Source organism: Netta rufina (assembly GCF_964035555.1).
Source record: "Netta rufina genome assembly, chromosome: 1".
In the NCBI taxonomy this organism is placed as follows: Eukaryota; Metazoa; Chordata; class Aves; order Anseriformes; family Anatidae; genus Netta; species Netta rufina.
In genome coordinates this window covers 80,121,171-80,148,849 of record NC_140123.1, presented here as the reverse complement: position 1 = coordinate 80,148,849, position 27,679 = coordinate 80,121,171, and the positions used below count along the sequence as shown (strand labels likewise).

Here is a 27,679-nt window from a genome sequence, read left to right as displayed (position 1 = left end):
GCTGTTCCTTATGATCCAGTTCATTAATGTGGGTGTTAAACAGGAGCGGACCAGTATTGACCCTCTGGAGTATGCTGCTAGTTACTGGCCTCCAAGTAGACTTTGCACCACTGGCACCACCCTCTATGCTCAGCCATTTGTCCAGTTTCTAATCCACCCCTCTGTTCACCCATCCCGTACATCAACAACGTATATGTGAGGATCTTGTGGGAGATGGTGTCAAGGACCTTACTGAAGTTTAGGTAGACAACATCCATGGTTCTTCCCTCATCTCCTAAGGCAACTATTTCATTGTAGAAGCTTATTGAGTTGATCAAGTATGATTTCCTCTTGGAGAATCCTTGATGACCACTCCTGATTTCTTGTTCTCATGTGCCTGGAAATGTTTTCCAGGATTGCCACAACTAGTCCTCGAAAACCACATGCTACTTTGTCCACAGTCTTCCTCTAAGTGTATTTTTTATTTTGCTTTTATCGGGTGACTCTTCCCTCGTCAGTTCAAAGGATATACTACCAAAACACGAGCAGTGTCTTTGGCCTGTTTTGGAGCTGTCACAGTAAACAAGACTAATCTAGAGCAGCTAGTGGTTCTTTTTAATGTTTTATGCTTAAGTTGGTAGCTGATAGCTACCAATTTTGGAAGACCAGTTGGATAAGCCTTTCTCCCACTGTAGGACGGCAGTGATTACACTTTTTTGCTGTTGAATGGGCACACACAGAGGTGTGAAGTAGCATCCATGTTTACATATATACGTGGTGAATACAAGTAAGTCAAGGATCACTAACTAAGCGAAGTATCCTTTACTTCTTGTGTACACTTGTACTCAGGATTCCAAACTCTACTCTCTTGCATAAGCCAAGTGCAGTGAACTTAACTACAAGCAGTTTGGACACTGCTTATAAATAAGCATTCTTAATTAAATGGCCCTTGAATGGGCTATACTTGTCATTTAATTACATAATCCAATTCACTAAGAATTCTTCTAGGAAACTTCATCACATTGTGCTTGGGTCTGTTTTGTAAGGTTTCATGTTCTTTCTTTCCCAGTTAATATTCTTCAAGTTTGTGAGAGAGGAAGAAAAAGGGTTTGTTAGCAAGCATGACTGCTTGTGTGGCCAGAGGTTTGTATTAAAACTGATGTGTCAACTGACTTGCCCATAGCCTTGACAAGCTCTATTTATATGATGGTGTAATGAAGAAGTGAAATTAATTTTTATATGTTAACTTTCCCTAGTAGATTTAGTGGAACCTAAAATATTGCCTGTACTGTGTTTTTCTGTTGGGATAGAGTTAGTTTGGGATTTGTTACGAAAATTGTGCTGATAACACAAGGATATTTTAGTTATTGTTGAGCAGTGCAAGCACAGAATCAACAGTGTGTGATAAAACCCTGCTTTACTGGAAGTAGCTCAACATCTCCTGCTGATGGGAAGTAGTGAAATAATTCTTATTTTGTTTTGCTTGTACCTTTTGCTTTATCTCTTAAACTGTCTTTATTTCAGACCAGGAGCTTTCTCACTTTTACTGTTGCAGTTCTTTCTCCCCATCCTGCTGGGGTGAGTGAACAAGCAGCCATGTGGTGCTTAGCTGTCTATTGGTGTTACATTACACTACAACAACTGCCCTGCTCATTCAAAAGAAAAGAACTTAAAAAGTAGAATGTATGTAGAATACAAAATGTATGTAGTATACAAAATAAAATGTATGTTTACCATGAGAAATATTTAGATAAGACTTTTGTATTGTGCTTTTTTTTATTAGGTCATATTTATCCATGATGTTTCTTCTACTTACCGAGTACCAATTCTCTTGGAGGAGCAAGGCATCATTAAATATTTTAAACAGAGGTTAAATTTACCCATTGATGACCAGCCAAGTGATCTGCTAATGAAATGGAGGAAAATGGCTGACAGGTATTTTAACTCCTGCTGCTCTTTCAAATGCAGAAGTGTTTGAATTCAAGTTAGGTTTTTAGCTGCACTGAAGTGAACAAATTGGGCTTGGGTCAGGAGCATGCTGCTACTGCAACACCTGTGGAAGCTCTGGGTTTAAAAGCATTGACACTTTGGGGATTTTAGAAGGTGTTTTGTAAAGTTAAGAAAAAAAAAAAAGTGAACATTGTGAAAATTGGGGTAATAACTAGATACCTTGTTTTTGTCAGATATGAAAGGTTGCTGAAGGTGTGTTCCATAGCTCTCGTTGGCAAGTATACAAAACTAAGTGATTGCTATGCATCTGTTTTCAAGGCTCTGGAACACTCTGCGCTGGCAATTAATCACAAACTGGATTTAATGGTGAGGATATTTCTGGATTTTGCTTTCAGGAATATTTTGAATATGCTTTACTAGTTTTTGTCATATAAAGTCATTTTAATTCATATGGAAATTAGAAAATGAATTGTGTATAAATACAGACTAGCTAAAAGCTTCTTTTTTTAAAAAAGACTTGTTTAGAGATCAGTTTATTAGGAACTAGGATTATCTGAAAGGAAAAGTGTGACTACTCAAAACTGGATCTGATGATTTGATTTACTCTCAAAGGTGGGTTTTATTTGTTCTAGTGAGACTGCTTATTGTTTTAAGAAGATTAGTTTAAGAAAGACAAAAGAAAATCAGTAAATTGAAAAGCAATTGACTTTCTTTTTAAAATCTGGTGTCAGAAGCTGATGTTCTTCATTGCAGTTAATTTCTTGAGAGCAGTCAAATTTATCTTCAGGATTCTAGTGACATCAGAATTAGGTCAGTTTCTCCAAGAAAGTAGTTGCTCTATTTACCATAAAGTACTATTAGAGACAAATAAGACATATGTCTTGTTTTAATGAGAACAGGAAGTTGAACTATGTGGAAATCTGTTACCAGCTTCCTATTCCTGGAACTATCCATTTCCATTGCAGAGTTTTGCTGCTTGGGGTGGAAAGGTGTGGGGTGGAGAACTGGTGTGAAGGTGTCTATTAGTATCAGTTAAGGGGTACAGAGGATGTTTTGGCATCTCGCAGTAGCAAAATGGTAGTAAATAGTCAAAGTATCAGCACTAACATGCTGCTGCAGTGTGATTCCTGTAGTGATGCAAGATATTGATTAAAGGGGGCCGCTGAAATCTTTTTTCTGTAGGTAATCTGTATAGAGAGAAGTGGGTTAATTTGTTGTCTGGGGAGGTGGAAGGAAGCACTTCTTACAGAAAAGGGGGAAAAAAACCCACAAACCCATAGAAAATGTTTAGTGTCTTTCATAATGATATGGAAGATGGGGTGGAGTGCACCTTCAGCAAGTCTGAAGATGATACCACACTGAGGGAGGAGCTCTTGGTATGGTGGAAGGCAGGGCTGCTATTCAAAGGGACCTTAGGCCATAGGAATGGGCTGACAGAAACCTCATGAAGTTCAACAAAGGCAAATGCAAAGTCCTGCATGTGACGTTGAGTAACATGAAAGTAAAGAAAGTCAACATCCAAGGCCATGCTAAGCAAGAGCGTAGCAGGCAAGTTGAGGGTAGTCACTGTTTGCTTCTGTGCAGTACTTCTGAGACCACATTTGGAGCACGGTATTCAGCTTTTGTCTCCCCAGTACAAGATGTGCACTGCACAGTGAAGTGAGTCTGAGATAGGGCCACCAAGATTAGAGGGATGAAGTGCACAGCAGATGAAGAGAGGCTGAGAAGTTAAGGTTGTTCAGTCTGGAGAAGGAAAACTCTAGGCAATCTTTATATCAGTTCAATTTCTCCATACACAAATGGGTACTGTCATTTCTGATAATATGGCTTTTTTGGTGGGTAGAGACTATGCTATTCTCAGAAAGACTTCGGTAAAACCAAGAACTAAACTCTGATACTTCATTTCTCTAATGCAGTATATAACCACCCCACTCACTTGCTCTAGTGGTACCTAAGGGGCCATGCTTAATACTGGCAGTAGTGATTCTAATGCAAGACCTCTGTTAGGACATACATAACTCCCTCTCTACAGTTGATGCTTTCAAATCAGTCCACAGGAGTACCTTTCTCGTGGGCTAGACAATGCAGGTTTATCCAGTCTTAAGGTAAGATTAGTTAAAAAGTGGCATCCAAAGCTAGTAAAGGGAACATGCTGACTACATTTCATTTGGATATCAGGATAAGGTCAGCACCAACCTTTGTGTGGTGCCCTGATGTCTATAGGAAGAAAAGCTGGGTATACAGCTGTAGAGCACTCTAGCAAGTCCGCTTACCTGGAGGGTAGGAAAATTAGGACTGGAGGTGGCCAGAGCTCTGGAGTTGCATGCAAAGAAAGAAGCAAATATTTGGGTCTTCATTGTAGTAGTTAAAGGCTTACTCAGGAATTCGTTGAAACTCTTTATAGCCATATTATATAAAAGTTGGTTATATAGTGTGTGCTGCTCTTTCTGTGGAAGAAAATACTAGTTTACTACCTATTTTTCTTTTGTAGTACATAGATTCAACAGAACTTGAACGTTCTACAGAAGTGGAGAACTCAGTGAAATATCACCAGGCATGGCACAAGCTATGCAAAGCTGAGTAAGTGGCATTGGGTATTTTGTGTCCCAAATGTAGAGTGTGATATTTACTTCATGTGATGAAAAATTCTTCAGTGAATCGTTTCTCAGTGCATCCAGACTTTTGTTATGGAAGCAGATGCATTTGCATGATTGGTGACAAGTCTTGGACATAGCAAATTATAGTATCAGCCTATATCCTTAAACTCTGTTGTAATCCCTTTGGACAAGTTACAGTTAGGTGTGTTTTTGTTTATTTTTGGATAGCTAGACAAAATACTTTCCTTACAGTGCAGTCAGTTGTCAATGATTTTTTTTCTCAACATGCATCATGGTGTAAAGAAGTTAGATAAAAGCTTAGTAAATGCCTATGGTACTCTGAAAACCTCTTTGTTAAGAGTTGTTGGGCTTTCAATTTGTACTTGTAAAGGCATGTAATTTATTGTCCGAACAGTCGTTTCTTCATTATTACTTAGTACCCATAAAGTTTAAGGTTTAAGATCCTGAAGTTGTGACTACGTATCTAGTTTATTCAAGCAATATATATTTAAGCAGTGAGAATTTCACTGTGAAGTATGGGGTAAGATGAGACAGGCTGTGTAGATGAGACAAATGTCCAAATTTAAATTCTGTGTATCTGGAATGATAATACAAAACATGCCTTTCATGCACTGTAACTGCTTGCTCTTCTGTAACCTAAAAAGTCTTTCTAAACTTGTACGGACTTCTTTTGCTGGCTTAATTCTATATGTTGGATGTTATATATATGGCTTTCATTGCAGTGGCATTCTTGTCCCAGGAGGGTTTGGAATTAGAGGAACAGAAGGCAAACTCCAAGCTATCTCTTGGGCAAGAACAAAGAAAAAACCTTTCCTTGGTAAGATCGTTAGTGTCAGAATTTACTGTGTTTTGGAGGTATATAGAAAGCTAATTGATTTGATATCTTAAAACAAACAAACAAACAAAAAACTTTGTAGACTACCTCCTCTACCCCCTCCACCCCAGCATGTGGTTGGTGAGTAAAAAAGAACAATAGAATCAGTATAATACTAGGGAGGGATCCTGTCTTGGGGAAGTACGTGTGCTGTTGTGAATATCTGCCTTGGAAATAATGCCCTGGCTCACTATAGCTGCTGTATGAGGAAAGAAGAGAAAGACCATTCCCACTCCAAAGGCTTTATTTGCTATGTTCACATTTTATTTAGAGAATCCGTGCTTCTCGATTGAATTAAATCACAGTCATTGTACTTATCAATTCATGGATAGAAAACATAGCTGCCTTTAGAGACATTTGCTATATCAAATATTTTTTGTTGATATACTGATCTATCTTATTACAGTAATGTTTAAAGATGCCATCTGGCATATGAGATAGATGCTTTTTGTGTAAATGCCTTTGAAGCTTTGGTTCCTGCCCTAGATTTCCTGCAATTTTATAAGTAACAGCGACTACTTTGGCTAGTTGCTAAAGTAAAATTTGATTCTGGACATAAGCAAAAGCTTTAGCTTTTGTTTATCTTTACAGTAATTATTAGCAAAATAGATGGGAGAGGAAAAAAAAAACAACAACATTTTTTTTGCACAGAATTGTTTCATATATATTCACAATTTGCCACGTTTTGAAAAATCTGTTTTACCTTGAATTGCTGTTTTTGTTTTATCTTTTTGGTAAGTCTGTGTGTATACACTGGGTACCAAGATTTCTAAACAAGCAGTCACATTTAAGATGAAAAGAGCAAGTGCTTTTGCTGTCCTGCTCTTTGTGCTGTTAAATTCTGTGGTTTTGTTTCTCTTTTAGGAGTTTGCCTGGGAATGCAATTAGCAGTTGTGGAATTTGCAAGAAACTGTTTAAATTGGAAAGGTAAGCTCAGAATGCTAGTGTGGATATGATTTGCTTAGATGAAATATTCTGTACCTGAAATATGTATCTATTATTAGATATATTATATAGATCCTATGATTATTCTTAGCTCAAACTGGTCATGTTGCAAGAGCTAAGCACCCTGTGTAAAAAGGAGTAGGTTCTATGCCAATTGCTTGAAACCTGCTTCCTGACTTAAAGAATGTAGCAGAAAGTGTGGTCATGGTTCACCCCTGTGGTCTTTCTCTAGAGTGCACAGGTGGTGATGAGTAAAAGGTGAGGAGAGTTTTTCTCTCTTTCGCATACTTTCTTAGTTAGAATAGCCAAACCATAGCTGTTGCAGTAGTAATTTGGAGAGATTTAGCTCACCAGCAAACTATTACCACTAAGAACTGAGAGGAAGAAAGTTTGGGAAGTAGGAAGTGAAGTATGAGTATGTGTGACTGAGGCCATATAATCCCTGTGGCTGTTTCAAAAGTGGTGCAATATGTGTTTCAACACATGGGATTGCAGCTCAGATGCAGGCAAGTCCTAAAATGATGTAGAACTGTTCTTGTGAGCCTGTAGTGTGTGTAGATCAACGTTAATGTATTGAGTTTGTTTTGAACTTTTTTTCAGATGCAAATTCTACAGAATTTGACCCAGACACAAAAAACCCTGTTGTAAGTACTGGTTTTTCTCCTACTTGTGTTTTGCGAGCATAAATCTTAGGTTAAAAAGAGAGTTAACTATGTAAGTTAAGGTTTATCTATGTTTTTACGTGGTAGGACATGAAAAGCTGTCCATTGTCCTTATTCAGTATTGCTTAAAAAGGTATTTAATTTTTGAATAGTCCCTTGCCTTCACCTGCTAACTTCTCAAATTTGCTGTGGCATTGTTTTTGTAAGTTGTGTAATGGATTCCTTGGCTGTAGACAAGTGGGAGTAGACAATGTTTAAATTGGCTTTACTAGTAATAAAATATAAAGGGAAGCTGGAAAGTGTAGCACAAAGCTATTACCAGAATATAATTTTATATATAAAAAAAAAAATAGATTATATGGAAAGCTGTTGATTTTTTTTTTCTTTCCTTTATTTGAATAGTATTAAATAGGCACTCCTTCCCCCTGCCCCCACCCCCAAAATGCATATGCATCTCACAGTTCTCTGCTTTAGAAAAATTGCAGTGCTGTAAATAAGACAGGGCTCTCAGTATAAGATGCCAATGGTAGAATTTTAGAGTGGAGTTCCTACAGATATATTCTAGGTCAGGAGAGTATGGTATCATGTGACCATAACGTTAAAGCTTACAAATGATCAGTAAGAAAAACAACAGAGAAGTACATGTAGGAAAACACTACCTTGGTGCAGGACCTTTTAGTGGATTAGGTGGATGGCTCACTGTGCAGAAACAAGTAGCTTATTAACTTCCTTCACAATAATTTTGTTGGGATTTGTAAGTAAAATGTGTTTATATTCACATCTACTTAGTCTGTAACATGCAAATAGTTTTTTTTTTTTTTTTGAAGTATTTGACCTGTTTGTCAATATTGCTTATACACATTGTAGGGATAATCTAGTGTGAACTTGTGTGAACTTTTGAAAGGTAGATTAGAGACCTTCAGAGTTCCAATCAGTGTGAGACTTCGTGGTGTCTGGACATGTACTTAAGTGAATAAACTATGTATTTGGCATCAAATCTGTGTTTGGCATCATAACAGGTCTCTTCTTTCACCTTTCTTGAATGTACTTTTTCTCCATTTCATAATAGCAATGTGTTGTAAAATGTGGAAATTGTTGAAAATTTACTGTAAATTTTTGGGGAAGCAAGAATGATTCTGGGACATCTTTGTTTCTAGGGCGTTTCAGTGATAGTTTTAAATGTACAGGATACTTTGCTATTGTCAGGTAGAATAAGGCAGAGTTTCTTCTTCTATTGCCACCTTATGTTTATTTAACTGCCAAAAGTGATGTTTGAAGTTTTTCAAGGTACTTTTATTTTTCTAGTAATTCCAAGCATCTTTGCTTCAGTAGGCAATGGCTGTAACGCTATTAGAGATGATTTTTTTTTCTTTAAATAACTGATAGACCTTGATTTTGTGTCTGAATCAGCATCAGCTTCTTTGACAGAAGTTTGAGTCTAATCTGGATCATAAAACTGGCTATTTGGACTCATGATTATCTTTACATTATTAACTGTGATCTGCTGTAATTGCAGAAAGTTTCTGCTCTTCCATTCTAATAAACTGTTGGTTTTGGATAAGTACTGGCTAAGTTTTGATGCTGAGAGCTGGTGGTCTAAACTAGGCTTGTAGGTCTCCCCAATAAAATTCAGCAGAAAATGCTTGCAAATAACAAGTTGTTCAGTTTTGCCCACCTGCCCTACTTCACTGCATGATGGGAGATCCTTCTGCCTGGTGTAAAGTAGGCTCCTAATTTTCAGGGACCTGAAGTCATGGAGTGTGGGGTACATCTTACGTAACTTCAGATGACTGCATTTCAGCTGGTCCCCTCAGGTACCTTTTCAGGATGCAGTCAGATCATGTATTTCAGAAGCCTGCTTCAGGAAGGGGTGAGTCACCCATTGGAATTGCCTGTTTGTCTCCAGTATTCTGAGGATTGTTCACGGTAGCTGGCTCAGATGGAGAGCTCAACATTTAGCTGAAGTCTGCAACGTGGAAGCTTGTCTGCTGCAGCCCTACTGGCAGTTTTTTCTGTTATAGAAATGGTAGCATTTATCGGTACTATATAATATCTTGACATCTCAGTTCTGTGTGAGAAACAGCTGTGAGTCATCCCTGTATCATTGCACTAGAGGAATCTTGCACTATCAATAATTATAACTGTGAAATAATCTGTTTTAGCAGAGTCTGCCTAATGCTAAAAAACTTAAGATATTCTATATAATAACAAATCAATAAAAATGATTGGAAGAGAAGCAGATTAGTAGAGTTTGTGAACTACTGAGCTGATGTAGCTGTTTCATTATCTATGAAAGTTGGGAACACCATATCAGCACTAATAATATCTTGTGATGCCACTGTGATTTAGCTGAGTCCTAATTTAGAACCAAAGCAGTGTACTTTTCTTTTGATTCCTGCTCCTTTGGAAACTGAAGGGGGAGAAGAAAGGCACTAGTGAGTCATCAGTTCTATTTTCTTTAATTTTTTAGAAGAAGGAAAAGATGGAAAAATGCAGTTCCTCAGGAGAACTGAGGGGCAGCTATAAAATATGCATCTCCCTATATCCCTTCTCAGTTTAAGCATTCAAATACTCAAAACAGTTTTTACCAAAATAGGTATTTTCTTCTGAAGTACACATGAAGTCTTGGTGTACTTTGAAAGTCAAAAGGCAAATAAGGAAGCAATCTCTAAAAGTTTTTGTTCTCATTCACCTATTTCTCTGCATCTCTGAAAACAGGATTTTTTTTCAATTAAAAATAAAAACTGAGATTGTCAAGTTATAATGTAACTTGCAATTAGGCTTCCAAAGGAAATGCAAGTGACTGAAATGGCGAGAAATGATTATTGTTAACTCTGTCTCTCAATTAAAATGGCACGAGTTGTACTATAGATGAGCATCGTATGAATAACAAGTCCTGAACACTGTTACTTTTAAAGTTTTTAGTGTGAGACAATGTAACTTGTTCTGTTTTGAACAATAATGCACAACTGAACATGCAAATGCAGTGTTGCATGCAATGCTGAATATCTTTTTCATTTCAGCTATGCATCCATTTCTTATTCTATTGACTACCACTACAACAATGTTACTCAACCTGGGCTCTGCAAAATCATCTGTGAGAAAAAAAAAATCCTAAAGCTGAATATCGATGTGGTGAAAACTTAGAGGAAATGCCAGCTAGAATTTGAAAATATTAATAGTCTGCGGGTAATAAGTTGTATTTGAGAGATTTGAAATAATTTGATATTTTTCATTTTTCATGATACTTTCATTTTAAGTTTAAATTTGAGATGTTTACTCTGAAGAAAAAAGAACAATCGTAGAGTCACAAAATCATTAAGGTTTGAAAAGACCTCCAAGATCACCTGGTCCAACCATCCCCCTACCACCAATGTCATCCACTAAACCATGTCCCTAAGCACCAGGTCTAATCTCTCTTGAAATGCCCCCGGGGACAGTGACTCCACCACCTCCCCGGGCAACCCATTCCAATGCCTGACTGCTCTTTCTGAGAAGAAATGTCTGCTAATTTCCAACCTAAACCGCCCCTGGTGCAATTTGAGTCCATTCCCTCTAGTCATATCTCTAGTTACCTACGAGGAAAGGCTGACCCCCAGCTCCCCACACCTTCCTTTCAGGTACCTGTAGAGAGCAGTGAGGTCTATCCTGATCCTTCTCTTCTCCAGACTAAACAACCCCAATTCCCTCAGCCGTTCCTCACAGGACTTATGCTCCAGGCCCTTCACCAGCTCCATAGCCCTTTTCTGGACACGCTTCAGGGCCTCGATGTCCTTCTTGTAGTGAGGGGCCCAAAGCTGAACACAGCACTCAAGGTGCGGCCTCACCGGAGCAGAGTACAAAGGGATGATCACCTCACTGGCCCTGCTGGCTGCACTATTCCTGATACAAGCCAGGATGCCGTTGGCCTTCTTGGCTACCTGTGCACACTGCTGGCTCGCGTTCAGGCAAGCATCGAGCAGCACACCCAGATCCTTTTCCTCTGCACAGCTTTTGAGCCACTCTGCCCCAGGCCTGTAGCACTGCATGGGGTTGTTGTGGCCAAAGTGCAGGACCCAGCACTTAGCCTAGTTGAACCTCATCCCATTGGCCTCTGCGCCTTGACCCATCCTGTCCAGGTCCCTCTGCAGGGCCTTCCTACCCTCCAACAGATCCACACTTCCCCCCAACTTGGTGTCATCTGCAAACTTATTGAGGGTGCACTCAATTCCCTCATCCAAGTCATCAATAAAGATATTAAAGAGGATGGGCCCCATCACCAGTCCCTGGGGAACACCACTGATAACCAGTCGCCAGCTCTGTTCACCACCTCCTTCTGGGCCTGGCCATCCAGCCAGTTTTTAACCCAGTAAAGCATGTACCTGTCCAAGCCATGGGCTGCCAGCTTCTTCAGGAGAATACTGTGGGAGACTGCATGGGCTGTGCTGAAGCCTAGGTAGACCACGTCAACAGCCTGTGCCTCAACCCCGCAGTGGGTCACCCAGTCGTAGAAGGAGATGAGGTTGGTCAGGCAGAACTTGCCTTTCATGCGCCAATGCTGACTGGGCCCGATTCCCCTGTTGTCCTGCACATGCTGTGTGATTGCAAACAAGATGGCCAGTTCTGTGATCTTTTGATATAGGAGTTTTTATCTGTTTCCGCCAGACCATGCATTTTGCGTTAAATTACCATGTTAAATTTTTAGGTTCAGTTTTTCTTCAATACAGGTTTGATTTCATTAAGAAAAATTAAGTGTAAGAGCACTGATCAGTCCTGCACATTTCTCATCTTGGTTGATTATTTATAGGTCATGTTCCAATTACATTTTCCTAAACTTTCTGCTCTGCTTTCCAGCCCTTTGGATAATGACAATAGGTAAATTATTATTGTTCTTTGCCGGAAAGGTAGCTCTTTAGAAAAGTAATGCTTCGCATGAGTTTTGCATTGCAAATGATAATTTTAACTAACAATACTTCCTTTAAGATAATAATAATTCCTTTCTAAAGGAATCTGTGTATTCTGTGAGATGCTAGTGAAGTTGATTCACCGGGTGGCAAAACCGATTTGCATTTAGTTCCATCTTCTTTGTCTTTCCTGTTCACTTCTTCTACTTTTAAACTTTGATTTATTTATTTTTTGTTGAAAAAAATGAAAAGGCTCATAAATTTTATTTCAGGTGCATCTGGTACCATTATAGAAAAAAAATAATTTATGAAGTAATCGTTCTATTTAAAGCTACTCTTAACTGTGACCATGGTTATTCATGACCTATTTCATCTTATGTAGCATCATGAAACTTCAAGTATTGTATAGAATAAAATAAAGTGCATGTTCTACAAACTCAAGAAATTATGTAGAAATAGATTTTGCCAGTAGGTGACGCTCTTATAACACATTTATGGATGCTCACTTGTCCCATTCAAGATGTCAGTAACCTGATTGAACTCTAAAATGTAAAATGTTCCTTTTCATCTGTTAGAAAACATGTGTCCTGCTCATGCAAAGGCACTTCTTTAAGTTCTGTGATAGTGTGTGAAGTAGCTAACATTGATTAGTAAGCAAATATGTATGTGGTGCATTTTGTATTAAAATTAAAGTATATTGTTAATTTAGAAAAGTATTTTTTTCATAAACCAGAAAAAAATACTGAGCGTTATGACTTTAGTTTTCTCCCAAGAAACATAACACACTTTAACAGCTAAAGGGTTTGTGTAGAAGTATGGCCCAGGAACCTGTAAGAACATTGATATTATGTTTAAATACCTTAATTTTTGAGGCTGCTATGCATGCAGCACTGCTGTGAAGTGCTTTATTCTGCATTCTTTAGTGGGGAAATTCAGGCATGGGAGTAACTCATATGGGGGCTTCAATGCACTTGATATGCTTTCCCATTATCTTGAGTCTTAAAGTCCTTAAGTGACATTGAGATCTGGACCTAATTGGTCTGTTAGGATAATGGGTAGATGTTGGTGTTAAAATTAAGTCCAAAATTTTTAGTTTTATAGTAGGATTAGTGCCTAATCCAGTGAGTTAGTTTCCTGTCAAGTGTACTGATGGCAAGGTTTTGGTAGCAGGGGGCTGCAGGGGTGGCCTCTGTGAGCAGAGCCCAGCAGCTGCCCCACGTCAGATCAGAGCCAGCTCCAGAAGGGACCTGCTGCTGGCCAGGGCTGAGCCAGGGAGTGATGCTGGGTGGGAGAGCAGATTTAAGAAAGGGGGAAAAAAAGCCTGCTGTGCAACAGCAGCTGGGAGAGCAAGGAGTGAGAAGCAGCCCTGCAGCCCACCAGGTGAGTGCAGCAGTAGGGCAGAAGGTGCTCCAGGCAGGCAGCAGCAGTTCCCCTGCAGCCTGTGGAGAGGCCCCTGGTGGAGCAGGCTGTCCCCCTGCAGCCCATGGGTCCCACATGGAGCAGATCTCCACGCTGCAGCCCCCCCATGGGTGGAGGAGCCCCCGTGGAGCAGGTGGATGTGGCCTGGAGGAGGCTGCGGCCCATGGAGAGCCCCTGCAGGAGCAGGCCCCAGGCCGGAGCTGCAGCCCGTGGAGAGGAGCCCACGCAGGAGCAGGGGGTCTGGGGGGAGCTGTCGCCTGTGGGGGACCCGTGCTGGAGCAGTTTGCTCCTGGGGGATGGACCCCGTGGGATGGAGCCGTGTGGGAGCAGTGCTTGAAGAGCTGCTGCCTGTGGATAGCCCCTGCAGTCTCGGTTGGGGAAGGACGGCATCCCGTGGGAGGGACCCCACGGGGAGCAGGGGCAGGGAGGGACCGTGAGGGAGCAGCGATGAAGCGTCAGGGACTGACTGCAGCCTCAGGGACTGACCTCAGCCCCCATTCTTAGTTCCCCTGTGCTGCTTGGGTGGTGGATGGAGAAGAGGGTGTATGGAGGGGAGGTTGTTTTTAGTTTACTTTTAGTTTCTCACTGCTCTAGCTTGTTTGTAATAGGCAATAAATTACATTAATCTCCCTACTCTGAGTCTGTTTTGCCCGTGATGATGATTGTTGAGTTATCTCCCTGTTCTTACCTCAACTCCTGAGCCATTTTCATTCTGTTTTCTCCCCCTTTCCCTTGAGTGAGAGAGCAGTTGTGGTGCAGCTTGGCTGCCCAGCTGAGTAAAAGTTCCCTTTCTCCTCCTTTCTCTTTTTCATTAATTTCCTTTTGATAAAGTAAATAATAATCCCCAAGAAATATGCTGAAAATATGTCTCACAGGGAATCATGCAATTAAAAGGTTTAAACCATGCCAAATAGATGTAATGGATGTTTTAATTTGAAAAGCAATCACTTAGTTCCTATATATACTTATGCATTCTCATTTATAAGTTTTGTAATAAAAAGGAAATAAATGCTTATGTAAGTATAGCTTGAAACTAAGATGGAAATTTGCAGTCATCATATTTAACATAGCAATTTTACCTTGTTATTGAAAATAAATACCTTGTGTTTTGGTTTTTGTTTTTTTTGTTTCTTTTTGGAAAGTTTGAAGTGCTTGCCATATGGAAATGTCATCCTCTATGAATGATGAAGCTGAACTGGACAGACTATTAGATAGTATACACTAGGGGGACACCGTCCAAATGGAATGACATATCTTCTTTTGTATGTTTTCTAGAAAGCATTTTATTTGAATTGCTCTAGAGGTCAAAATAATTAACTCAGGCAAAGCAGGGTTTGTTAAACAACATTTTCTCAAATAACATTTTAGTAGTGTGAAATAAAGATGGTTAGTTCCAAACTAATTTTTAGGCAGCCTAGCTGGAAAGTGTGCCTAACCAACAAGCAGGGAACACAATGCAAGACTTAATCCGTTGTATGTCGTATAAATCTTTATTCTGTATTTTTTAAAATCGCAACAAGGAAATCTGTGGATTTACATTTGTACATATATCGTCCGTGAATGCCAGGCTCTTCTCCCACGAAGCAGCGATACCCATTCTTGTAGACGCCTCACTGTCCTGTACCGGTTATCTTTTTTATCAGCATCACAAACTCATCAAAGCTGACACTTCCATCATTATTTTTGTCCAATGATTTAATAACGTTGTCAAGTGAGAATGAGTCCTGTTTTGGTAGAGGAAAAAAAAAAAAGTGAATTGCCACAACGATTTTCCTATGAGGAACATTGCCAAGAAGCAATCAGTCAGTAAGAGTGTTGCTTGAAGATGTTACTAATTGTATTTACCAGTTTTACTGGTTGAACTGGAACTATAGTGTCTGCTATTGCCTGCCAAAAATGTTAACAAAGTTACAGCAACAATTTGAGAAGTATAAACTATTGTTTGCTTTTTCACTTGCCATTTCAGTAGGTGACTATAACCTGAGTGCTCCTAAATAATAGTTTATACTACCAAGACATCCACATATACCTTGTGAAAAAGCCAGTGTATCTGTCATAACCAAACTACAAGTATTACTCAGACAGGTTACTTCAGTTTTGTGGGTAAATTTTGTTTGGGTTACATTACAAAATATAACAAAAAGAGCAGGTGCAACAGCTGCAGCATGCACATAGTCAGCATTGAAAATTAACATGCACACCACCTACTGCTTTATTAGATGCTAATCTAGGGCGCACATGTGCTGTTTGAAAACGTGTTGCTACTTTCAGCAATCTTTGGACCAGGACCTGAGAGTCTCATTCCTTCCCCTTTTCTCCTCTTTAGTAGGAATATTGTGTTCACTGTTGGAAAATTCATGTTAAACTAATAAATCCAGTTTACATTATTAGCTTCTCTTCTTCATATGTGACATTCTGGTCCTCATTATAAAAATAGCTTTGAATATAATATGTATATATGTTATTCTTTTTTTTATGTCTGTTTTGTACTGTTCTGTCCTCCTTTTATGTTATTAATATGGTATATTTCTGCAAGCAGAGTAAATGGTTGAAAATGTCTGATATCCAGATGAAAAAATACATTATTTTTTTTTCTGAATGCTTCCATTTCCACATACCTGTGGAAATAGGCCCTTCCCTAATGGTCTACAGCTAATACAAAAAGCATGATCTTTCTGAATTTACCATCACATTTCCTTTAAACTTTGGTAATTAATTTCTTCTGACAGTTGTTTTTAAAAGGGAAAACAGCTTCATGTATTCTATGAAGTTGTTTGTTTGAAGAAGCCACTTCCTGCTAGTGAAATAACTGAACTGGATTGCAGTTCTTAAAATACTGGATTTTCTAGTGAGATGCAACTTCTTTCCGACCTCTAGCAAAAATTGCTCTTTTTTTGTTTTGCTATCCAAAAGACATTATTTGAGATGTATTTTATCTGCCTAGCAAGGGAATGTAGATTGAATCCTAATACGGTTTACGAAAGATCTGGCAGAGAATATATATGAAATCAGAAATTTCTTTTTGAAGAAAGAAAAGAAAAGAAATTTCTTCCAGTGACAGGAAATTGATTTTTCTCTCTCTGGTTTGGTGGCATCTCTTTTCTTCGCTTGGCATTTTTCTGAAGTTTGCTTAGTTTGTGATGGTGAGAAAGTTGACTAGAAAGAAATTGGACCATGTCTCTTACTTTTAAATTTGCCCTACTGTTTGACTTATAGATTTTTCTATATATTTTCTAGATTGAAAATACATTATTTAGATTGAAGCAAAACATATAAGACTCAGATGCGGTATTCTAGGTTAAAAGTTGGATAACATTAAAAACTTTTTTAGATTTTTGTATGTTATTACGTAGGACTTTTTATTTTTATAAACTCTCTACATAGTTATCTGTTTGGAGCTGTTTATTAATGTGAATAAAGTTTCATAAACCAACCCTTAAGGATTATTTATGGAGGTTGTGAAACCATTTGGGCACTTAATCTGCCTTTCAAAAGATACTTGCAAAAGTATCTCCTTTTTCCTATCTATTTCATAGGAAGTATGATGAACATAACAAGAGTGAGACTCACCTTCAGGTACTGTGCAAATTGATTCTGAAGCAGATTTTTCAGTCCACCGATGGACAGTGCAGAGGTGCTACCCTCCATTAAAGCGTATTGGGTAAAATATTTCAGAAGGTTATCATTGAGTAAATGTTCCATGTTTCTCGGATGTTGTCTTGTAGAATATCTGGAAACAAAGCAGACAATAATAATACCATGTATCAAAATGTTTTTTGAAATACATCTGACACCCAGTTTGTTGGATTATTAAACATGAAAAATCATCAATACATAACCTAGATAAAAAAAATTATTATTTTTTTCTGTAAAACTAGCTTAACTCTTATGGGGAAAAATATTTAAATTAGATTCAAAGATTAGAAGCACCCAAGGTGTTTAGGTCTTGCTTACCTCTCTCAAAATCCAGAGCCTTCAAAAGTATCCAGCACAAGTGAGAGTCTCAGACTGGGGCTACCTTTATAGTTGCTTGCATGCTCCACCCCGATTATGAAACTAGTATTTGTCATTGAGTCAGTGCAGTAGTTCTATTGTATTTTCAGTAGTCAAAGGAATAGGGTACCTTGGCAGTATAAGTGACTAATTTTTTATTTTTGTTTTTTATTTTCTGAAATAGGCCACAATCAGCACCTACTACTGCACTTGATGTAGGTGTCCTTGGTCTTTATAGGCCATCCTGGAGAGGTTTTTTTCTCAATTTGTGTATTTTATACTTCAAGACATATCATACTCAAAGCAGCCTGAAAAAGGCTTCTGTGGGGATACGTATAGCATTTGTTCTTGTTATATTATTATATAGACTTTTGGAAATGCTAAAAAAAAAAAATAAAAATGTTTTTAAATAGATTTAAGCATATATAAAACATGAAGGAGACTATTGCCCTTTTTATGAATTGATGATTACCAACGCCAAAGCCTATTCTCCAAATTTTGTGCTATTTCTTAGCATAGGAGAACAACAAATGTGCTCAGGGATGAAATTTTGGTTGCCAATATTAAGAATCCAAACACCCCATGACGTGAATGGAAAAAGAATAAGCCATTCTTAATGGGAAAGTTAAATCTAAGGTTCTGAAAAATTGTTCCTTTTTGGGGAGCATTATTGAGTATTGTGTTCAGCAGGTTCTGAAATCATGTTCAACTGATGGTCTGTGGGGCATGTTTGAGTGATGTTCTGCCCCAGAGGCTGATGCTTCAGAGCCCAATGCAGAGTGAAGTACTGATGCTGTTTTTGCGTAGTGTGATGAGTTGGTGGCTCTGGCTGTGGTTTCCAATCTACTTGATGTCTACTATTGTTGGGTTCTGGTGTTTAGCTCTGTGCCTGCTGACTAGATCTTTTGCCCTGAGCATCACTTACTGAGAAAATTTTGCACGTCTCCTGAACCAAGAGCTTTGTGGGTCTGTAAAAGATGGATTTGCTGGGGGGTGGGTGGGGGGGACATTTTTTTGAAACTGCAGGCATACGGGTTTAAGATACATGCCAGGTAAGTTAGAGGTTTCCTGGGTAGACTTTCTTCAGCAAACTTTGCTAAATGAATCATATAGATGTACACCTTGCATTAGCAGCCTACTTACATGTGCTTATACTCAACTTCCTGAAGTGTCATAGCCAATAGAATTGGGAAAGTCCTCTAGAGATCATCTAATTCATTATTCCCTTTCCCCTAGATTGTGATCACTGCTATTTATGTTGGATACCTGCTTAAGCTATTCTGAAGTGCTTAAATAATGGAGACTCCCCAGCCTCCTTATCTGCTTTGGTGCTTATCTTTATTATTAGACAAAAGCCAAGTGTCCAATAAGACATAGGATAATGTCTGAGTGCCTTGCTGCACTTAAACCCTTTTTACTACAAATAGGGAAAACAGACTATTGTCTATGTTCTTAAAAAGGTGTTTAACGTAGAGAAATTCCATTTTCCCCCCCTTTTTTTTCTTGTTCAGAAATCCTTGCTAGTTTAATCTTCCTTTGGGAGTCCTTCTTCCTAGATCTACTCAGCTTCTCTTGGCTTTCTCCAGTTGGTTTACATCCTCCTCAAGATGCTGTTGGAAGCTGTAGGGATTGTTTACCACTCTGAATGGGTGCTCATGGTGTTGCAGTTTAAATTAGTGCCTGAAGCACTTGGTTGATGGTGGGAGCCTGTATGTAATTTTACAGGAAGGTATCAGGCTACAGTGTTTCATAGTAGAAGACGTTGTCAAGTTTCCTGTTGCTTTATTCCAAGCTTGTTGTGGAGAGGACATATATATTGTTTTCAAATTCAACACAAAAGTCTGGTGTTAGCTTGAGGGTCAGAGAACTGGGGTCAGGCATCCCCCAGTCTGCGTCTGTCCAACTGAGAGATGAAGCTGGAAACACACTTTCTCCTGTTTGCTTCTTGACTCAAAGTCAGTAGCTGCTGCTGTCCTCACTAGCAGAACCTCTACTGCTGCCACTGTAGAAGATGGTATCAGTGCAAGTAAGTCTATGAGTCTATAATGTATTGTATGGATTGGGACAGTCCCATACACCAAAATGAACCATGAACTCTAAGCTCATTCATGACAATAAGATAGAATCCATTTTCTTTTTAATTTCTTTTCCTGAACAAAATGAAAAATATCTTTCTTTCTCCTGCTATCTTGTTCTTAACTTCTGGTAGATGATGAAATTTTAACAGTAGTGAATTACCAGGTGATCTGCTAATGCTCCTACTTCCCTTCTGCTAATTTACCTTGCTTATAGCACCTGCATGTAGGAGCCTTGCAACACTTTGTCCCTTTCAGAAGCAGTGTCAGGAACCTGATGTGCCTGATGTGTATTATCATCATAGAATCATAGGATGGCTTGGGTTGGAAGAGTCTGTAAAGATTGTCTAGTTCCTAGTATTGTTGACATTACAGTATTTGCAGAATTCCTTTAAATTTCAAATGGCTTGTCTTTACTTGTACCACAGGCACTTTGCTGTCACCAGTCTTGAAGATGTAGTGGTAACTTGCTTAGTAGTATGGAAGCAGAATTGTATTTCGAGGGATAACAACTCAAGGAATTCAGCACATTAGCCTTGTTAACCTGTTAAGGATTCATTAAGAAAGAAGATCTGATTGCAAAATAGCATAACCAGTTTTACTGAAGCATCTACCCATGGCAGTGAGAGACTGATGTCTGGAAATGTAGTGACCCACTTAAGAGTTACGCAGGAGTTGTAGCTGAATCTTGGGATGAATCCAGTCTCCTCTGATCAGTTTTATTCACTAAATACTATGATCTGTGAGGGGTAATCTGAATGACGGAGAGGAAGAGTTGGGACCTGTAGTTTGATCTCCCAATTCTTTGTCCTCTTCTCTCTCAGACTGACCGCCCCCTCCAATGATTTATGTGGTATGTCTGTCTGAGCTCTGTATCAGAATCCTAACAGAGCTCAGTTTGACAGGCCCCTGTTGATTCTCTACAACACCACTTTGTACAACATAACTGCTGTTCTGAAATAGGTACAGAGTTTATCTGGTGCCACCCAGCATTTGCAGAATGCTGTCCAGAGGTAAGGAATTGTGGTCATTATCTAAGAATTTGAACAAAAGTTCAAGTATGTTACTGTTGCCACTATTAGGTGATGTGTGACTAGCAGGCAGCAGCATTTATCTATGCTGAAGAACAGTTCTTGGTATCAAGCTTTGACTGATGTCTGTGCAAGCTGACTTCCAGTGTAGAAGAAGCATTCCAGATTTGGTTACAATGTTTTGCTGTTCTTTCTTGGGTATATGAATATATATTGTTCCTGCAGTTTATGGCATAATTCAGTTGGGTTTGCCCTGGGCTAGAGAAGTCATGTTAACAAGCCCTGCATCCTTTTGGAATTGACATTTTCACTGTAGCTTAGATACAAGGCCATTAGCAAAAACAAACAAAAACCCTGAGCTGATCATGAGTTGTCAATCTTTTTAGGGATGCACATCACATATGTTCCTGTGATAATTGTGTTCCACTTTCTGTGATGGTGTCTGCAGATTCAAAGTTCACTCAAAATTAGCTGTTGCTGTGTATTGGCCCGATAAACTGTCTTACTGGCATATTTGAAGCAAGCAATTCCAATCATGCTGGAGAGTAAGAGAATATGAGCTGCAGGGATGGCTGAAGTGTGGGCACCGCTGCTAGTGGTAGGAGTGGTGGAGCTTATGGCATCATGGTCACCAGATCTTGATGCATGTTTAATTATGGATTAAGTAGAGTGTTAACTCGGGTGCTATCATTTTTTGTCTGTGTCACATCCTTTTTTCCACTGTGGATTGCTGAATGGCATGTGAATCTGTGCACCTTGTTTACCTTAACATGCTGGACTATAAACTGGGTTAGTCTTGGAGTAGATTTCCATGCCACCGACACTGCTGGAAGGGACAGGGCCTATGCCAGAGAGGTGGGGCTGCTGTCACCTGGGGGCAACAACTGTCTCAGTCATCCTGTTTAATCCTCTGCTGATGGGTTAACACCCTACCCATCCAGTATTTTTCCAGTTTCCCAGGTGTATTTTTGACTACTATCACCACTGTTACTTGCATGGGAGTCCTGATGAGTTAAGAGCTATCTGAGGAGTGTCTGAGGCCTATGTTGCAGCCTGCCTGCGGTATAGAAATGTCTACTGTCAAGGTGAAGTTGGCTATAACTGAGAACATATGATTGTGATTGTTGTACACATGGAAAGAAAGAGCAGGGGTTGTTAATGTGCTCAGTATTCAGTTATTTCTGCTTGTATACTGCTTGTGCATCATCTCTAGCTTCCAGGCATCAGTCATTAGATCAAAGCCCTCTGTTTGGTCAGTTGTCTCCAGCCATTCTTGCACCATCTACAAAAAGAAAAGGTTTTAAAGCTGGGGTGCTGGTAGTCTACACGTAGGGCCTTTCACAAGGTGTACATTGGTAGAGGTGAGAGCTAATTCTAGTGCAAATCTGGGGAGTTGTGGTAGAACTTTCTGATGTTGCCAGTGCCATGAGATCTTACTGTCATAAAAAAAAGAGAAAGGACAGATTGGGAGATAAGGAGCATCCAGTTAACAAATTCTCTGAAAATGATTAAATAATTTTGTGTGAGAAGTTCAGAGAGCTGCGCTACAGCCATTGTAGTGAACCTGCCATTGCTCTAAGGTATGACACTGTTATATGCAAGTTGAAGATGAATTATAAAATCCTTTATGTGTCACAAGTGATGCATTCCTTATGTTAACATTTCTATTGTTGTCAGGCTTTAAGTGGTGATGTGTAAAAGGGCTGTCTCATCTCACAAATGAAACTTGAACTATATGGGTTATCCTTGTTATACTGTAACTATACCTCATAAGATGTTGAAGGTGTCTCCCTAAACAGGACTGGGTGGGGCTGCTACAGGGATGAATAATTTAATATGATGCATTGTTTGTAGTCAGCTTTAAATTGGTGGTGTTATTCATTGTAGCTATATGTGTCAGCTTATGTTGTCATATGGACACATCTGGCAGACAAATAATGGTATCGCAGAAGCTCTCTGTGATACAGATATTCCATACTACATGAGAGTTTTTGAGGGAGAATGTGTTTCAGGAAGAGGTTTTGGAAGGGGTTTTATCCTTCCACTTTCTGAGCCTTGGCTCATGTAGCAGTACAATAAGGCTGCTGTTTATAAATATGCTGCAGCTGAAATTTACAGTTAGTGTAATTGGTAAATATATATATTTATTTGTTCCTTCCTAAACAGATTTGTTTTTTTGAATTTGAGAGTGCTCAAAAATGCATAAATGTGCATTTCAGCAAGGCACATGTGGGTTTACCAAGGAGTAACATTTTGTTGAGTTTCTCATAGGGCAAAATTAGGTAAGTATAAGTAAGCAAATGCAGTAAAAGTGGCATTAGAAAGTTCTTTATTTTCCTGGTGAGATTGTCTGCTCTCAGCTGTTGTCTGGCCTTGCAGGTTCCTGAGCTCTCTAGATGTTTCAGTTGTATCTCAGAACCCTGCCTCAGCATGAACGTGAAGCTGATGAGTAGGATCAGGTTCGGTATTTTTTTCAAAGTGTTACTGCTCTCATTAGTGCAAAACCTGAAGGACGAACAGTTCAAAAGAGGCCTAGAGATGCACTTTAATAAACAACATGGTCATGTAATGTTGGAATCACTTGGAATTGAGATGTCTAAATCCCAAAGCATGAAAGATGCTAGTAAGTAACTCCTTTGTCCAGCTTAATTTTATCTAGAGATACCTACGTTCTGCTTTCATGCAAGTTCAGGACTGCTGTCAGTGAACAAAATAAACCAGCACAATCCCAATAGTGAGTCAGAAACTGTGTCTGATTGTCTCGATCCTGGAAGGGCCTTATCCAATATGTATTCTTGCATCTTATCTGATATGCTTTGAAAAGGGGCCTGATATGAGTTAATGATGCTTGTTTACAAAACAAGCCAACAGCTCAAGGTGGCGTTTTGTATATTAATGTGGTAGGTTACTCTTGATTTTGTTTGTGTGCATGTGTTGAGGATGGGGAATCCTGGGTTCTGGCTTCTCTTTCTAAAACTATTTTGCCTTTTATAATAAAGATCAGGAGCTGGGAGAGTGAGAACTCTGAAGTTTTGACCACATGTGGCAGTGTGTGCTGTTGAACAGGATGCCTGGATGTCCTTTTACACTGAGCTGGGACAATGGGCCCTCAGCACAGTTAAAATGTTCAAGGCCCTGGAAGTAAAACTCTGAAGTCTTTTTAACACAATTTTGCTACAAGGAGCCTTTGGGGCACTGTGACCCTGTTGCAGCTATTCTGGCATTTCTGCTGAAGTAGAAGGGAATTTCTGAGACATTACCATGGTGCTTCAGTAAAGGTGCTTGCCCTAGGAAACAAGCACTTTCCTGCAGGATTGAGTGCATTTGGGGAAAACGTCAGCAACTGTGTGAGGTGCTCTTAAGGGAGACAGAAATGAAGGTAATTCTGTAATTCTCCGGTAGCCACCTCTAAATCTATGTTCAGTTCCTGTGCCTTCAGCACCCTTGTTAGAACAACCAGGTCAGCCTCGCTGTCCTGGCCACTCAGCAGCACAAAATGCAGAGGCAAAGAAATAAATAGCATAGGTGACTAGGCAGTGGTAAGAACCGTAGACTCTCCCTTTGATTCAGAGAAAGGGGTGCTTATGTGCTCTGTCTGAGCTCCAGTAGTTGCTAATTCTCAGAAGTCTGCAAGTGTAAAATGCCTAGCATTAGTAAGATTATTGGTTGTATTCTGGGATATGTTTGATATTTTTATTACCAGTGTGAACCATAATAAAAATGATATTATAAAGTAATGGCTTTACCTTTGGCATACAAATCTCTCATTTCTTAGCACTACAGTGTAGTGATTTGTAGATATAATAGATATTCACTGATTTCTTTCCAAGGGAAGGTTGTCAAAAAGCTCTCTTAATAAATTGCCACGAATAACTCTGCTTGTCATCTCTGTTAGGAGAATTTGGGACAATGGAAGCAAAAGATGCTTCTTTTTTCCTTTTTTTTTTTTTCCCCTCTCCATTTTGACCAAGTCAAGTGTTACCCTAGGACATGAGGAAAACCAAAGCTTAAATCATAAACCCAGGATTATGGTCAGAGTAGCTATTGTCTAAGAATACCAAGCAGGTGTCTTTGTGATTATGGCCTATTGACAGACATATATCTGTACAAAAGCTATAGTCAAGAACGGATAATGCTTATGCATCTGGCTTAATTTTAGTTTTTCTAATTTAAAATAATTATTCAATCATAACTTCAGTAAGTAACAGCAGTAGTAGTTTGGAAGTTCTCAGTTTACACAAATACATCAAATGAGCAGTTTTTATACATTGTAAAACAGAATTTCAAAGAAGTAGATCTGCATTTTACTATAAACTGAATTTAACAAGTTATTCATGTCAGTCATAACTCATTTGTAAGTCGTGCCAGTGAAGAACCTGCCTATCAATTAAGTCGAATTTAAGATTCAACATCACAGCCAATTTCATTTATTTTTGGTTGGTGACTAGTCTTACCTTCAACACAGAAAGGCTTTTCCTTCTCACCAATAACATGAGGAATTTCACAGCTTTTGTGTAACAAAGTACAGCATTAAATATTTTCTTAGCTTCTTGAGCTTATTTTTCTTAACTTCTTAAAGGTAACTCCTTGGATTTGGAACCAAGAATGGAGACAATTCTATAAGAAAGTTTTAAGTGCCTTTAGCTTATACGGGTGCTTACCAAGTGTAAAGTGGAGCTAGGCCTTAAGGTTAGGATCAATTTGGAACAGACCTATGTAAACCAAAGATACCTGTGCATGCTGTGTATTTCAGAACTGGCATAGCATCGACAAAAAGGAGAAATATTGGTTTTCCTCTGAGACATTACTAAAGATGATTTTTCCCCCCATCTCTGCACATGTCTTCTCTTGTCCATTGCATCGTACAATTAAAAAGCCCCAAAATCTAGCCGTGAAGAACGTCGAATTATACATTTGAAAATAATGAAGATTTATGTATAAAAACACTTGGTGATTATTTGTTGTGGCTAAAATATAATATAAATTTAATTAGCTGTGGCTTCTATTGGGATTATCATTTGGCCTGGCTAATTACAGACAGCCTGAGTAGGGATTGGAGATTAACTTGCCATGAAACTGTTAGCATTGGTCTTCACTGATGAAAAGGAAGCCCAACAGTTGCCCAAGAGCCTGGCAAAAATACGAAAACCTCAGTATTGCTCAATCTGTAAACTGAAAAATAAGTTTTGACAAATCACAGCAGACATGCTGTGTCTGCAAATAGCAGATCAGCAACCATTGCTTTCTTGCACAGCTTGACTCTGTGCAAAACTTCTTTTTTTTTTTTTTTTTTTTTTTCCCTTGTGGCAAAGAAGTATCCTAAACTTTCTCAGTATAATCCATTTTAAATAGAGATAATTAGATAAACCTTTTTGCAAAGCTTGTGTTCTTTTACTGTAAGTGATAGTAACAAAACCAGTATGAATTCTGCAAGATGAAGTAAATTACTGTTTTTGAAATTTATTATCTTTAGCCCCATTACGTGTTGGATATATTTATATTAACACCTCCTCAGCTAACTTACCTGCTTTTTCCCTTTGTTGTCTCAGCTGGAACTTAAGTGACAGGACAAATTTAATCATCTGTCTTTTGGGGGTGTTAGAAAACCAGTACTTAAGCAAGCAGCTGAAATAGATTCTAAAAGTTTTTTTTCATTAGGGACTTGATTTTATTTCTTTTTCATTCCACCATGTCCTTGTAAACTAAGCAAATCCTGAAGTTTGAGTGGCAAGTGACACTGAGAAGACACTTATTTGAGAATAAAAAAATAATAATAAAAGGGAAGCACCTTGCTTTCTTTTTAGAGCCATGGTAGAACTGATGAAATGTATTTGTGAACTGTTAGAGGCTTGCCTGGGAATCGATTGGATTGTACAGTACGGAGATATCATTAGCTGCCTTGTTTCTAAAATGTAGGAGTAAGATTAGGTATCTCAGAAGTGCTCATTTCTTCTACTAGGTTAAATAAGTCACTTAATCTATATTAATTTTCTCATTCACCAAAAAGAGATAATGAAACATCCTTGTCTTTGTGAAGTGCCTTGATGCCTACAAAGGAGATGTTTTATGCAGCAGCTGAGAACTTCCATCATTTTTGTAACAGCTTTGCAGACATCTGGAAGTGAGAACTGGAATTGAACATATGCCTAAGGGTGCAAGGGGAAGAAAAAAATTGAGGAATTCAAATCAGTTGCATAGTTTTATTGGATTTAATGAGACGTGAGTGGTCTATTCATTATGTTTGTAACTATATAATTTTAATAACAACAACAACAGAAAACTATTAGCCAAGGTTTTCCTTTTAATAAATATTTACCCTTTTTTCCTCCCCAATAAATTTATCTGCTGAAAGTGAGGTAGAAGGAGATGAAAAGGTTACCCAGAAGGGAAAACTTAATTCTGTATATATTTGCCTGTCATCCTTGACTTGTATGTGGTAATAAGATAGTGTGCAGTAAGGTAGTGGACAACAGAACTCCATTTGCAGTGGTTTCCATAGCGGTTAATTGTAGACCTATGCTTTGTAACTTAACATTTTTTCATGTGCTCTCTGACTTCTCATTCTGCTGTCATAGATGCAAGCTGTTAGAGGTGCAGGTGAAGGATAAAAATGATTTTCATAGGGGCACCATTAAATGGAGGATTGCTTTGGCATGAGAGGTTGTAGCAGCTCCGTGTTCCTTTGTTACCTGCTGTGCTGGCTGCACTTTGTGTCCCGTCCTGTGCCAGCTGGTGACACAGCCTACAGCTTCTGCTGTGTGGCAATACAGGCGTTCTTTTGCTGGTTGCTTCGTAAACATTTTGAGCGTAGCTTTTGAGGGGACTGTTGCATTATCTGCTGCAGTGATCTGTAGCCTGCCACCCACACTTTTCACAGAGGGTGTCTGAATTATTTTGGGTGTGTTCACCTGATGTCATGCTAATTAAATACCTGCTTGATTTGTGGCAGCGTAAAGGTGATATTACTCTAGATGTTACTTTCTTTGAAACAATATAGGTACAATGCTTCCGGTAGGCTTTCACCATATGGTTGCTAAATGAGAAGTGATCTAAAGATCCATTTCTCCTCTCTGGCCTTTTTGCTAAGAGTTCTCCACATGCGTGCACACATCCTCTTTGCTCCTTTCTTCCTTTTTGTTCTTGTCTTATTTTCTCATGCTTTTCTTATCTGAGATGGATTTTATTTTTTTGTAGCGTGTTCTATGTTCATCTCTACAAATCTACATATTCATTTTTAATTCTTTTGGTTA

At 38.9% G+C, this 27,679-nt stretch overlaps 1 protein-coding gene across 4 annotated transcripts in view; it reads left to right on the top strand.

Moving 5' to 3' along the window:
- Window positions 1-27,679, top strand: part of CTPS2 (CTP synthase 2) — a 67,657-nt gene that overhangs the window by 14,214 nt on the left and 25,764 nt on the right. For all 4 annotated transcript variants that reach the window (XM_084306142.1, XM_084306145.1, XM_084306144.1 and 1 more), the window contains exons 8-13: window positions 1,763-1,914; window positions 2,163-2,295; window positions 4,421-4,509; window positions 5,270-5,364; window positions 6,286-6,348; window positions 6,967-7,010. In XM_084306142.1, coding sequence (XP_084162268.1) covers window positions 1,763-1,914; window positions 2,163-2,295; window positions 4,421-4,509; window positions 5,270-5,364; window positions 6,286-6,348; window positions 6,967-7,010 — 576 coding nt within the window. The remainder of the gene's footprint in view (window positions 1-1,762; window positions 1,915-2,162; window positions 2,296-4,420; window positions 4,510-5,269; window positions 5,365-6,285; window positions 6,349-6,966; window positions 7,011-27,679) is intronic.